At 45.1% G+C, this 15,118-nt stretch overlaps 1 protein-coding gene across 1 annotated transcript in view; it reads right to left on the bottom strand.

Annotated features, from left to right (window-relative positions):
- The window catches only part of LOC103908410 (hydrocephalus-inducing protein homolog), a 78,063-nt gene that overhangs the window by 49,444 nt on the left and 13,501 nt on the right, over positions 1-15,118 (bottom strand). Inside the window, exons 5-6 of the mRNA XM_009290790.1 lie at positions 12,641-12,840; positions 4,791-4,915 (exon numbers count right to left, since the gene is read on the bottom strand). Of these exons, the coding sequence (XP_009289065.1) occupies positions 4,791-4,915; positions 12,641-12,840 (325 nt within the window). The remainder of the gene's footprint in view (positions 1-4,790; positions 4,916-12,640; positions 12,841-15,118) is intronic.

Here is a 15,118-nt window from a genome sequence, read left to right as displayed (position 1 = left end):
CATTGCCCCAAGGAAATCACATCTATCCTACAAGCATTCCTGCTGGCTCAAAGGAAGGGGAAGATCACAGATCTGCTAATCCCACTCGCTCCAGACACCAATCCGGCTAGCAGCCATAGAGGCAGTTCACACAGGCAAATACCGGTCAACCCAAACCAGACGTCATGATAGCTCTCCGGTGCTCCTAGTGTGCTGCACTGGAGAAACATATTTAGCTGCTCTCCTCTCCTGTACAGGAATAGCCTGAATTTGGCAGAGAGCAGGTTTTGCTCCCCAGGGCTCAGGAGGGGAGACGTTACTTCATCCACTTCCTATGGGGACAGTAACTAACCCAGTGCAGGAAAGCTCAATCTGATTGACAGCTACGGAGCTGGAGGCAGATGCTGCCACATCTTCTACCTGCCCTTGAAGTAATTAATCAAGGAGCTGAGGCTGAGCTCTCCCTTCCTTGCCCTGGGTATGCAGAGCCACAAAGGGTGCTCTGAGCCTGGGTCTGTGATCCACAGCAAACAAGCTGATATTTCCTTTAGGAGAGCTCCTGCTCAGGAACTGTCAGCCCTCCCGTAAGTTGTGTAGGAAGTCAAGGGAAAACAGGGTATTAATCTACCAAATACCCAGATGGTTCTTCAGCAGGCTTTTAGCACAAGGCTGGAGGCTTCCAGCGGGACTAAAACCACTGAGAACTATTCCTGAGCCACATGTTACCTCTTCTTCTGGGAAAGCTGCTTTCTGGGGCTCTGCACCAACAGGAGACAGGACAGTAATGGATTAGACGTTCCTGCCTAAGGGCCGGCTCTTCTTGGATATGCCATCTCCTAAAATTCACATATGAGTACTGGCTCTGATCCCTCCCTTCAAAGAGGGTGAGATCCTGCCCCCAGGCTTTTGCTTCTGCGTTACAGTCTCACAGAGCCACCAAAGGAAAATGATCTGCGTAATTACTCTTATTACTGACAGCAATAAAAGCATCTCAATATATAGTGTCTGTCAGCCACGCACAAGCTCACTGAGGCTTTGCTAATTACTGAAGTTTCCTGTGCTGACAAAGGGATCCCAAGGGATGCAGCAACTGATGGGAAAAAAACCTGTACAGAGGACTTTCAGCGCTGCACAACAGATCTCCTAGACTACAAACATGTTGTAGCACCTTGCCACAGGGTCCCATGGGCACTGCAGGCACCCACATACAAGCACAGAATCTGGTCTTACACCCTGAAGACCACCCATCATACCATAGTAGGTACTTCTTGGAGACAGGAGCCTAATGAGAGTCAGGATTTAGGGAGCTCTGAGCAGAGAAGCGATTCTCCTTCCACAATTCCCAGCATCTCTCCAGCACCTCCCGTCTCTGGTAGCCTCCTTTACTTGCACGGAGCATCTGCTGTAGATGTTATTGTTTCTGGGTGCTATGGGACTGATGAGTTTGTTTTGCACCTCCGGCACAAGTCTGGGAAGCTGTCCCAAACCTCCTTAGCCATGTGTCCCTGAGTAAAGCTCACCCTCCCACGCCAAGCTTGTGCTATACCGTCAGCTTGCAGAGAACGTTATGACTGCAGCAACCTGGGTTCGATGTACAAACAGCAGCACTCAGGGCAACCAGCCTGGGCATCTCTCTTGAGAATTGCTTGAGAGCTAAAAGAATATCTAAGCTTTATGAATACTGACCTGGTTCAAACTAGACTTAACTCCGTAAATTTATTTTCCCACATCCACATGGGGTGGGCTAAAAGTCACCTGCAAAGGGCCAAGCTGCCAACCAGACCTTCAAGTAGTCCTGAGTGCAGAACCCTTTCCAAACCAGTATGTGTGCTTGGCATGCAGGCTTCAGAAACCCCTTCTGATACCATCATCTCATGTTAAGGTGATGAACAGGGATGATGAGTAGCCCAGAACATCCCAAGTCACCTTCATTTCAGGACGGGCTGGGATTTTTCACACCCAGACACAGGTGCACGGGGCGAAATGGAGGCATTTGGACATGCAAAGCGCTGAAGGTCAAATTTTCATTGTGCTTTTAGCAGCAAAGACATTTTCTTCACACTCATCTGTAAAGTTTGTAGCAACAGGACTACCAATATATGTACTGTCTATCCAGGGGACAGTACCTACATTCCTAGCCAGGACAGTCTAAAGGATGCACAATTTAAAATCAACCAATTAACAGGCAAAGGGAAAATTGTGACTTATTCACGTTGAATAGCTCCATGTTTGCTTAAGCAATGCTAGGGACAGATTCGACCCAACTTCAGCAAAAATTAAACCAATGCAACATGCACCTGATCCTGTGTAAGTCACACGAACAACAGCGTGATTTATTGAGAACTACTGCCACTTGTGAGCTGAGCCAGTCAATACAGATCCACAGTAAAGCAAGGAAAATGCCTCCCAACATCCTAAACTGCTATTTTGCTCTTAGCTCTTCTGTTTCATAATAAACAGTCTGTTGGTGGCTCTGAAAGAGCAACACAGCTGCTTTTTGTATGCAAGTCACAGGGAGTCTGACTTAGTGCAGGACAAATTAGCCAGGGCTTGCCAGGCGAGGTTGGGTAATATTGTCTGGTGCTCTGCACTACACCTGCAATAAACAGCTTTTAAGACTGATTGATTAAATGTTTTGGTTTCACTTTAGCAATTAATCTCAGCAGCCTTTTACTTATTTGTATGCTTCAAAGCTAGAGAGATAATCCCTTAATTATTCCCTTGCTCTCCTTCTCAATCCATGGTTTATTTAAAAATAACTGCAGTGTTGCACTGACAGGCAGGAATGAATCCTGGGTTCATCTCCCAGGTAGCTGCACATGTTCCGAGGAGGTCATCCATCTCGGAGCCAGCAGATAGTTTGATCCCTGTGGCCTATCCATGCAAATCGTTTTTGCAAAGATTAACCACGGAGGAACCAGGTGTTTCAGTCCCGTAAGAACAAGACTCAGGTTTTCAAAGCAAGCCATGAAGATCCCAGCCCTGATTCTTCTCTTGGTCTTTTCATTCACATAGGATAAACCCCACAGCCCCAACCTCTAGTGTAGTTACCCCTGATTTAGAATCATAGAATCATTAAGGTTGGAAAAGACCTCTAAGATCATCGAGTCCAACCATAGACCCAACACCACCATGCCCACTAAACCATGTCCCTAAGAGCCTCATCTACTCGTCTTTTAAATACCTCCAGGGATGGGGACTCCACCACTTCCCTGGGCAGCCTGGTCCAATGTTTAACCACTCTTTCAGTAAAGAAATTTTTCCTCACGTCCAATCTAAACCTCCCCTGGAGCAACTTGAGGCCATTTCCTCTCATCCTATCGCTTGTTACTTGGGAGAAGAGACCGACCCCCACCTCGCTACAACCTCCTTTCAGGGAGTTGTAGAGAGTGATGAGGTCTCCCCTCAGCCTCCTTTTCTCCAGGCTAAACAACCCCAGTTCCCTCAGCCGCAAGAGAACCCAGAGAACTCTTACCCCAGAGAAAGATCTAGCCCTCTGAATTTTATCCTATAGATTCTTTATATGCATACAAATGAGGCACTTTTTGGGCTCTCTACCTGGAATTTCACTGTTTCTTTCAAGAACCAGTGTGCTCCAAACCCATGAGCTTCTCTGAGCGAGCATGAACCATTCCCTGCGAATACATCATTAACTGTCAAATATTAAACAAAGCTGTGATAACTCATAAGGCTACAAAGAGCATTTGGAAGATGTAGGAGCATTTTTACAACTTCTGCGAACTCAAGGCAACTAAAACATTCGTTGCTGGGCTAAAGCCTCACAGTAGCACCTAGATTAGGACATCACGCTTCCCAGGACCGAAGTCCAGTAATAGGGACAAAACAAACCTCTCTTTCAGGCAAGAGAAAATGCACACCAAATGCATTCATGCAACTGAGAGTGTCTCGTTCAGCATCACAAGATACCTCTGCTGAACCAAAGCTGACAGAAGCATTTTAACGTCGCACCTTTTTCTTGAGTTTTTCCCACTTACTCTTAAAGTGACTCACAAAGTTGACGGTGTTTCTGTGGCCTGACCTTGGTTTCTCATACCCTACTACAAATTTTACACCTATCTCGGGAGGCAGCGAGCACTTCCTGCCAAACCCCAAGAGCCCTCAAGTCCTGGCTACTTGAGTCCTGACGTTGTGAAGCGTGGGATGTAGATGGGTAGAGGGCAACACAGAAAAAAGGGTCTGTGGCAAGACAACGGAGAAGCACATATGGGACAGAGGTGCGTAAGAGGCAGTGGGCGTTGGAGAGAGTCTGATAGAGACATGCATTTCCCATGTTACACTTCAAACATAGCATGGTCTAGGAGTAAAACTTCACACGTGCATACACACACTGCAGTGGAGAATCAGTATTTCTCCTCCTCCCTCTCAGCAACTCCCAGCAAAACAGGATTCCAAAATCTCATTCCTCTTTGATGGGATCTACTTTAACAATCCCCTAATCACCAACTATTTTTCACTTTTGAGGTAAAGCTGGGACAGGGGAGGTACACCCAGAGGGGGAATTAAGGTGGCTGGGACAACAGGGAATGATGGTAGACGACTGTCACAGGGGGTGCTGGGTGGAGACCACCTTTCTGACACCAGGGTCGGACCAGCACACAGGACATAGACAACAAGGACAGATTCAGCCTTTGCCCCATATCTGCTCACTTCTAAGCACTAAAACATGCAGAGGTTTGGAAAGAAAAGGTTTTAGAAGTTGTCTGCAAAGCAAGCTTAACATTATTCTGCTTAGAAAAGGCTCCATTTTGAAGGATGCAGAGAGCGTGCACCATGCAGTGCCCAGCACTTACCTGTGTCATAGTGAACTATCAGGGATCTGGAATGATCCCCAGCCTTCAGCGGGTGAAACTCCACTGTTACTTGCATGGTGTCACCAATCCCAAGAGTCCCGATGGAGGGATCGACAGAGAAAGGGCTGCAATACAAAGAGAAATCAGGACTATTGTGGGAGATTTGGGGGCTATATTCCTTTGGCAGTCTAGTTCACTTCAGCTCACTTGTGCAAGCAAGGAGCAAACAAACCACAGTCAGCAGAAGAAAAACACAACATACGGGATCAGAAACAGAGCTATTGACTCTCACTTCTGAAGAGATCCGGTCCTCAGAAAAGCCTATGGTATAAAATGACCTCGTCTCCTCCATACGCTGTATCCAGTTCTCTGCAGTGAGGCTCAGGAGTCCGACTGCTAGCAACACAACCAGAGAATGGTTTTTGAAGAGCACAGAGATGGTAAAAGCTATTTGCATGCACAACTTGACACCGACTTCCTCGGGAATCTGTCTTTTCCTGTCACCTATAAACCTCAAGAGATGCAAATGTCAAGGCAATACCTGTTCCAATGAGATTATAGCCTAGAAATCAGACAGGGAGAATAAAAGTCTCTCTCGAAGACCAGAGAATTATTATGGTTTAATTTGCAGAATTCATTTTTTACCTTGAAAACATCCTGGTTTAGTCTAAGAAAGGGCACATTTATCAGCATTTCAGTGAAAGCTGCTCTAAGAAGAAAAGGAACAATCAGAAAAATCTGAATGAGCGCAAATGCAGATTAGAGCAATACCATGACATGGAAGCAAGACACAAGAGGAGTATCCCATTTACAGCCTGAACGATTAAACCCCTAGCTAAATGAAGTGTCATTAACAGGAGCGTATCAAGGCGAGTTTAACAGGAGGTTTTCTCTGTGTTCACAAGCAACGCAATCTAGGACTCTGGGTTGTAATCCAAGCTCTGTAACTGTTTGCTTGGGCCCCCAGACAAAGTCTGTGCAATGTGTTGGAAATAATTATGAAAATGTGTTGGTGTACTTTGGTTTTAATATGAGCAATTACGATTTGTCGCCAGGTAAACAGCTCTTGGCTGATAGACACAAAACTCGGTGCTTTAATGCTCAGGGGCAAGTCAGGTGAAACATGCTTCTGCACAACGGCAGCTGGGCTTCGTGGCTCTTGTACAGCCCCACTTAGAAAACAAAAGTTACTGGGTTTAGTGCTTTGCCGGTGGTCAATTTGTCACCTTAAAAACACGTTCTGCAGAGTTTTACCATGATTAGAGAATGCAATACACACACAAAAATAATGAGAACAACTGGAGCCATGCGCAAGCTGAACTTTGTTCACGCCACTAGTGACAGCTGATGAAATTGCTGGAGTTTCTGCTCATTAAGGAGTTATTGCTGCAATTAGGGCCCTGACCTGTTCCCATTACAACTAGTGAGAACATTGGTGCTGACTCTAATGGAGAAGCATTGGGCCTGCAATGTTTACGTGCTGGACTTGAGACTTTTGAGAGAGAGAAGGAAAGACAAGGCACCACCAGCCTCAGAACTGGATTGCTCTGCACGGTCCTGCATCTGCACTGACGGTTATGCCAGGACTGCTGCAGGACTCTGCTGGTGCTTGGGTGGGATCATGGCCTGCTGTGGGAAAGGCAGAGAATTTTCTTCCCCCCCATACCCTTTTTTTTTTTTAAATGCCAGAAATGTTGCCAGAACAGAAAAGCTGCTAGCTAAGGAGGGGGATTCCTGGCAACACTTCAGCACTACCTCCCATCCCACCATCTTCCTACTTCTTCGCTCGTCTACATACTCCTGCCCTCGGATGGCTGGGATGGGAATAACACTCCTGAGGGTGACTTCAGGGGATGCCTGAGAAAGAAGATACCTTCACATTTTCAAACTATCAGAAGAAGAGGATCCAACCAAGTCCAGGACTCAGTACTGAGAAACCGAGCACAAATCAGACACTGCATCTCCTACATCCCACCCCATGCTGTACCCGCAAGACAACTCTGTTACTGCTGTAGCAGGAGCTCGTTATCCCTCACATAGACCTGGTTCTCCAAGACCCAGATATGCAAGTTCCACGGTTAAACTTAACCCCTCAGAATTTCAGTCAACATCACCAAGCTGTTCCCTGCAGCCTACAGATAAGAAGAGATGCTAAGGAGACATCCCTGACACATTGTAATAGCCAAATGAAAAGCACTGCCAAGAGATGAAGGTGGCAGGCTAAACTTTGGCTTTTTATCCATTAATTGTGAGCTGTTCTTTAAGATAATTCTGGTTCTGTTAGATCTATCCTTTCAATGAATCACCACTGCTCCTGGAAGACAGAAAAGATAAGGTTTGGAGTTTTTTTTAATAGCTTGGTTTTTTCTGACATGCTTTTTAACTATGTCCATTTGGATGTTTGCTTTGTTGTACAACATCTAAACTTTCACAAGTCCAGATCACCCAATGGTACCTTGCAATCCCCAGCTTGTATAAACTCATCTAGCCACAGCAATTTAGGAGAGGCCTTCCCACCAGTACCTGCTGACATCTTGCCTATTATTGCCCTTCAGAAAGAGAGCGACACTAGATTTGTAAGCAGTTTCATAATGATATATTTTGGCATTTACATCTTGCTTACTTTCACCAGGCATCAGCTCCCCATCTTGACAGAGCTGGACAAAAGTTATGTCCCACGAGGATACCAAGGGCCAAATACTCCTGACATAATTTAGAAGCACAACTGACAAGCGAACAAAGCTGGCAGTTCTGTGACTGGGGCTCTCAAACCACCATGCCGCCTTTTCTGCTGCAACCATACATTTAGCAAATGCAGCGTGCAAGGAGGCTACAATACCCTTCCTCAAGTCCCATTGTATGTTTACCTTCTACGACCAAACTTTCTTTGGCCTACTGGTGCCTTAATTTGCGTTATAAAATCTTTTGAGTTTGGGAGAATCGATTTCATTAAAAGCTACCTCCAACTCCAAGGAAGGCAGTAAAATCTACTGGTGATTGAATTGCCTCATCTGTGCACTAAGACCTACTGCAGGAAAAACCCAAAGATCATTTAATCTCAGCATATATTACTTTTTAGTAATGGTATGGCAGCCAGGGTCAAGCAGTGTAACTATTCCAGTGAATCCAGTCTGTTGGGTCAAAGCATCCAAGACTCCATCTCTGTGCCGAAAAAATCTTGCGCAGAGTCAGCATCTCACAGCTCGCTCTCTCCCTCTTTCACTGCACCTGGGCTCTATTTTCACATTCTTGGATGGTCGTTGCGCCCTATGATGTCTCCAATCCCATGCCTCCATATAGCATATGGGTACTACAGAGAGGGATGCAAGGGGGCTCCAAGCACTGTGCCTTGTAGGATAATTTCCTGAGCTTTCAGAGCTTGGTGGGGACATTCCTAAACAGAGGTGCTTATCTCAGACTGATCCTCTGTAGCCCCGTAGCATGGCACAGCACAATGTCTGTAACGTCAGGAAAAGGCAGCGCTGCAGCGAGATCTGCTTCCAGACACCATTTTCAACTCAAGTGTACTGGAATGACATTTATCTCCCTGAATGTCATGAAGAAACTCATTATCCCACCTTAACAATGAGAACGACAGGAAGAGACTTTCTATATTTATACTATTATTATTCTTTATTACCAAGCTATGCAGTTAAGAGCTGGGTATGGACATGCAGAGGCAGGACAGGCAGAAAGCCAGACTGCATAGCAGGGAGTGCTTTGGTGGTTTTTTTCCTTTATGAAAGAGTGGTCAAAATGTGGCCATGTTTTCTGGTAGATACCATGGCAAGGGAGGGCTCTGAACAGGGAACAGCAGAAGGATGCTGAATTGGCCCCATGGATTCACTTAAGAGCTCTTCCCTGGGGTGAAACGCACAACAGAAAACATCGAAGTCTTTAGATAAACGAGTAACAGGCAGGTAACATCATCGTGAACTGACCAGATGTAAGAGCTGAGCTCTCCGTATTGACTGAGAGGAAAGGTTAGGATTGGAGATGGGCTGAAAAATGCACTGAAGGTGAAAGCAGATAGGTTGCGCTTGATGCCATAGAGAAGGGAATCCAGAGAAAGGAGGCAAAGAAAAGTGATATGAGCAGCACATTGGGCTAGGAAATGGTGGCATCTGCAGCTGACTTGTGAATGGGCAAGAGCCTGAGTTTGCTCAGGCCAGAAAACGAAAGTTGCAGCAACTAAGACAGAAGTTTCAATTGTGCAGATAGAGAATAAAGGACGTAGAGGGCAGCTGACGGGTCTATAAACTTAGACAGATCTCTCATCCCTTCTACTCCACTAATCCTCCTCCCTCTCTCAAATGCATGCATGTGTGCTTGTACATAATACACAAAGCTATTATGTGATATTAAGATTGTCTTTAACACAACATCGCATCCTTACTCAGCAAAAATTAAGCACACATTCAACTTAAGCTGCTTAAATTCTCCACTACGTAAGAATAGACTGAAACAGTCCTGAATTTCAGTCCGTAAGGTTGGCACGCCTTTCCCCTAGCACCTATGCCATAACTCGTGATTACTGCATCTCACGTTCCCTGTCCTGGAGAGCTTAAAGTGCAAATATAACTCATTCATTTCCAAAGCACAGTTTTAAGTGTTCTGCGATAATAATTAATCATCAAGTTATTATGGAAGTCATTCAAAAGAATTAGTGACATTAAACTAAATCTTCACTACCCCTGTTGTTCACAATGACACAGCCTTTGTTATAGCCTCTACAACAGGGAAATTAATCCCCTCTAGACAACAAAAGCCTCTCTTGTGAAAGCCTCTGTAAATATATTTGTTCAAAGACAATTGCCAGCTAATGATCTACTAGCTTGTGGAGCGGTGTATTGGTCTGATTCTCAAGCCAACTTGTCACACCAGCTGGGAGGCCAATTCTTTTCTCCTGGGGTTGCTAGAACCACAGGGCTCACCTGGGAACTCAGTGGTAGGTGTCTGAGCAACTTCTCATAGCACAGGCAGCAAGGAACCAACCATTGATTGTTGCTATCAAGAGACTCAGTCACTAATATGAAAGTTGGCAGATATGGTAGAGGGTCCAGAGGCACTCAGACAGCAGGAAAAGAGCTGGTGCAATGCAGTGATGAGATGTCACACAGTATGGTCCCCAGCACTGGCTGGAATAACCACTCCTGGCACGCCATGGCCTCGTCACACAGGGAGAACATGGTTGTTCAGGTCTTGGGATGCAAGGGGACATCCTGACCTGGTCAACGGGAGGGAACACACAAAATTTGGTGGATGATATCAAACTGGAGGGAGTAGTCAACAGACTGGAGTGCTGGGCTGCTATTCAGAGGGACCACAACAGGCTGGAGAAATTGGCTGATGTAAACTTCACGCAGTTCGGGGATGGAAAATGCAAAATCCTGTATTGGGGACGGAATAAACCCTGGCAGTACAGGCTGGGCATTGATGAGATAGAAAACGTTTCTACAGAAGAGGACCTTAAGGCCTGGAGCACAGGACATGCAGGAAGATGCTGAGATAAATGGGTTTGTACAGCCTTGAGAAGGAAAGATGAAGAGTGATCTTAGTGCTGTCTACAACGATGTAAAGGAAAGGTGTAGAGAAGATGGGGCCAGGCTCTTCTTTGAGACGTGCAGCAATAGGGTAAGGGAAAATGAACACAAGTTGCAGTAATGGAAAATCTGAGTAGATATTAGGAAAAAACCTGTCACCACGAGGGTGGTTGAACACTAGAACAAGGACCCAGAGAAGCAAGGGAACCTTGAAGACATTCAAAGCTCAACACAAAAAGGCCCAGAGCAGCAAGCTGTGTTACTTGCAAACCTGATCAAACTTTGACACTGGTCTTGATTTGATCAAGGTGTTTGCTCAGGTGATCTCCAGAGATCCCTTCCAACAACCAAAGTTATTCTATGATTTTATCTTCTAAATCAGCCCAATTCCATTTCAGATATTCCCCAAATTTCTCCTATTTCCTATACATCTGTGCATATAGCTATAGGCAGATGGTAGACAGACAGGCATTAGAGGAACTCAACCTTTAAGAAAGTTCCCAATGAAGAATTCATTATGACATTTTGCTGAACACTTAAAGAAAAAAAAGACAGCAGAAACACAGGAACTTCAGAATATGTAAAAAGAAATCTGAATGAAAGTGGGGGCGACAATTAGAATAAAATGCTGCTTATATTCAAAGATTGAAATCATCTGTTTGAAATTTCAAACTGGCTTTCAAAAGTTCATAATGAAATGGAAGAGATGATAGATGCCCTCATCTGACAAGGGAAATCATATCAGCTCTTGATCTCCGTACACATGCAATCCAGTTATTCAAAATTCTACTTTTTTTTGTGTAGTTTGAAATAAAACTTTTGTAATGCTTCCCATTTCTTTATTGCAAATCAGGACTGAAATATTTAATTGCTGAAGTTCAGAAACCCTTAAAATCCCTATCAAGCAGGATTCAACATATGCTGTATCACTCAATAGAATAGTTGGCAAGTACATTGCAAAAAGACTTTACTGGGTATTTATTTTGGTGGTGACAACTAGATCTGGAAATCCCAGAGGAAAACTGTACAGTGATTTACAAGATCCTGCCTACATATTTTCCACAGTGAAAAGCAGCAGCCTGCTTAAATAGCTTTGCCAGGCTTTGGTGGAAGCTCCTCTTGGACCCTCATGTTTCACAGGAGAAAAGTAAAAAGTCTTCTTTTGAGCCCTGTTTTCCTGGGGAAGAAATTGTGTGCAAAAACTCAGGTGCACCAAGTCAGACAGCAGGTCTTTGCTGGATTCTTGACCTCAGCTCCTACACCAAGACCTCTGGGACCAAGCAACTCTCAACTAATTACCAGACAACTGAACCGGTTTCCCGGCAGATGCGGTGTCAAAAAGGCATTACCCTCTCCAATTCAGCAAAGTGGAAAACCGGTGACTGTCTTCTGAGACCAAAAGGAGCAGTACAGGCTGTCGCAATACAATTCACATCAGGCACTTGATTAGGGTACCACCGGAATACCATGCGCTTGTGGACCCCAGAGAACGGGTGTATTTGGCTGACAGTGGTATGTAACCATTTCAGAAGGTACTTACCATCAGGAGGTTGCAAGCTAGCTACTAACACTCTAGCACTCTCCAGGAAATCTGGGAGAGAGAAAGCTCTAGAAGAAAACGTCCCCAACCCGTGCACCAGATATTTGCTGCATCTTTTGCCTGTGCCCTCCTTAGCATTCTGGTTTGGGGCTGTAGTGCAGCTTTGAAGCCAGTGTCTGCTCATCTCCACTTAAGAGCTCATTCTACTTCAGAATATTTGGTCCCAGGGACCAGATCAAACCTACCGCAAAACAAAGTTCCTGGACCACACAGCGTTATTGTCAGGGTCTCAATACCAATTGCTTTGATCTACAGTCTCCAATTGCACTTGCTAATATAGACACAGCTGCTGATAAATTCTTACATGTCTCTTTCACCAGCTCATAGCTGGCCATTTCCTAACACTGCATTTGATCTACCTGAACTGAGCTCCCAGAGCTGTCATCTGCCACGCAGTATCCCATACAGCCCGAGGGCAGTCAAGTTGCCTTCCTGTATTTGCGCTTTCAAACTAACAGAATTGGTCTTGCAAGAAGCTGTGCTGCAGACACCGTTGCAGTATAAAACTTCACTGCAGCTTGCAGAGTTTTACCAAAGGTTGCGTCACGCTTAAAACACTGTAAGCAACTGCAAAACCCACGCGTCCTGCCCATTTCCAGCTACGGCTGCAATGCAGCAGCTCAGATGCTCTGGTTCCTTTTTGTTACTGTTTACCAACTATATTATCACACAACGGTGTTCTGCACAAAAAAGATGAGCTCTTTTACCTCTGAGTGCTGATGCAGTAGCGGGCCTCCCGATTACCAACGTTGCGAACCAGCAGAGTTTTCTGGGTGCTGTACTTGACTGGACAGACAGAGAAGTTCAGCTGGTCAGGGAAGTCCAGGATAGCTCGGGCACCTATAGCTCGGATTGGCACAATAAACTTTTCCCTTTCTGTGATGCAGGTGAGCTGGTGGAAGTAATCCTGAGGGGAAAGAAACAATTGCAGCACAGTGAATTTAGTACCGCCCCCATGGCAGAAGAAAAACTGCTGTTTTTTATGACTCTAACAGTAGCATTCAATAATGTAATAGTACTTTTTACCTTAATGACCTTTCATTCCAGTAGCAATACTTGGACAGGGCTGTTAACTTGCAAAGAAGAAACAACCTCATTGATTCACCTGCTTTCGCAGCAAGCTGGCAGAACCAGACAAAATTATCTGATACTTTGATTCTGAGGCACCAAAATAGAGTAATTTCACGTAAGGGATTACAGCAGTAACAAGAACCTGCTTCAATCACCACTGCAGACGACTAAAGGCACCACTGAGAAGCCGGTTGTGCCACAGCACTAACTTCAATCCCAGCAATGCAGCGACCTCATTGAAGCTTGGCAGGGGATGCTTAGGTACATTTTCAAAAGGACTTCACCACATGCACGATCAACAGTCAGTCTTTGGTGAAATACTTAACAAGCTGGACACAATAATTGTTTTAATGTCAGGTGAGCATAGGATACGTGTGTACTTCCCGCCCCTTCCCACAGCATTATAGGGACAAGGCCAGGGACACACACACCCCCTTAAAAAGCTATCTGATCCATCTCCCCACCCCAGAACTGGCTGGGCTCTATACCCAAACTATTCTTGGGAGATGTTTGACAAGTACTTAAAAGCACTAACAATTCCACCCCTGCCCTCAGCAGCCTATTCCAGCCCTACCCTAGGCTTAAAGAGAACTCTTCCTGCGTCTTATATCAAATTTCCCTTTACATCTCATCCTAGCCTCAGGGGATGCGGGCGATAGCTTTGCTTTCTCTCTGCTGCATATTCTGGCATGGTTGATGCCTTAATCACGTCCCTCTTGTAAGGTCTCTAGAATAAGTGACTTGGTGCCTTGTTAGCATGCCTACCTGAGGCAGGTGGTATCAGGGGCTGCAAATGGCAGACTCAGACATCCCTACCAGAGCAAACTCGTGTGCTATTCCTAATCATTGGCTTGTTCAGAAAAGAGCCAGACAGTCCCCCCGAGCTGTCTGGCATTTAGCAGTAGGAAGGCGAATCAAGCCACCAAAATCATTTTACTGTGGGGTTGAGCAGATCAATCTCCAGATATACGGTGTGGCACCGCTGTGCTGGAAGTATTGCCTTGCCCCCGCTGAAATCAGTGGTAAAACTGTTGCAGTAGGGCCAGGAGCCATTACCTCCAGCAGCTCTCTTATTGACAAGTTGATAAAAGCCCTGCCTCTTATCACTCACTTGCTGTCCTGATCTTTTTTTCCCCTCGGTGCTTTTAACTCGTTTGATATTTTTTATAATTGTTGAAGCAGGAAGCAAACAATTTGATTTAGGAATTGCACACAGCAGCAAACTCCCTTAACCAGAACAGATTCAGATTCCTCCGTACTTGGGATTTGCTGCTCCCACACCCATCCCCTCCGAGCCTGGAAGGGACCTAAGGCAGCCAGACGAGGCACAGACACACAGCTATTGCTTTAACACAACAACTAACACCCAGTGCCTACCAACCACCTGCTCAGCTGGGGTTTAAGGTTGCAATAACAGATGCTGTCACATCTAAGATGAAAAAAGAATGAAGGAGGATCTTTTTTTTTCTAGACATCTCAAATATTCAACACTGGAAATTGCAGAAAGGCTTTTGCTTCTCATATTTGGAAGGTAAAATACCAGGAAGGGAACTGCAGCAAATGACCTACGGAATCGAGTATCACATTTCAGGAGAGCATTTCATCTTCAGCAAGTCTTTCTGAATTAGCAATTTTGTAGTCCATCTTGCAGCCTAAGCCCTCTAAAATAAAAGATATGGGCAGCCCATGTGAATTTAAAGCACCTATTATCTGGGTACTACACATCCTGGATGGTTTAGATCCTCAGAAACTGCATTAGCAAATGAAGAATGCTATTTAGAGTTTTTTTGTAATTTTGGCCACACTACTGTAACAAAGGCATTGTAAATCCAATTGAAAGCTGCGTGTCTTATTAAGTCTTGGCATGCCATATTTACTTATCTCTCCCTTCCAGATGCCAGGTAGACAGAGGAGGATGCAAGGAGTTCAGATCAGCATGGCGATAAAGAAAAAAAGAAACTTCAACAATTGGAGGTATTTGAGGGAAGTAAAAGGAAATCATTTTCAAGTCATTGTCATTGCTAAGGAGCAAGTGGATCAACAGCAATTTAAATAAGAGCCCAAGGAATAGATCCCCCCCCCCCAACACAAAAAAAAAGCCGCCCTCCCCAGCC

Source organism: Aptenodytes forsteri, unplaced genomic scaffold, assembly GCF_000699145.1.
Source record: "Aptenodytes forsteri isolate BGI_AS27 unplaced genomic scaffold, ASM69914v1 Scaffold14, whole genome shotgun sequence".
Classification (NCBI taxonomy): domain Eukaryota; kingdom Metazoa; phylum Chordata; class Aves; order Sphenisciformes; family Spheniscidae; genus Aptenodytes; species Aptenodytes forsteri.
Note: the sequence above shows the minus strand (reverse complement) of the source record. Positions and strands in the feature narration are given on the sequence as shown.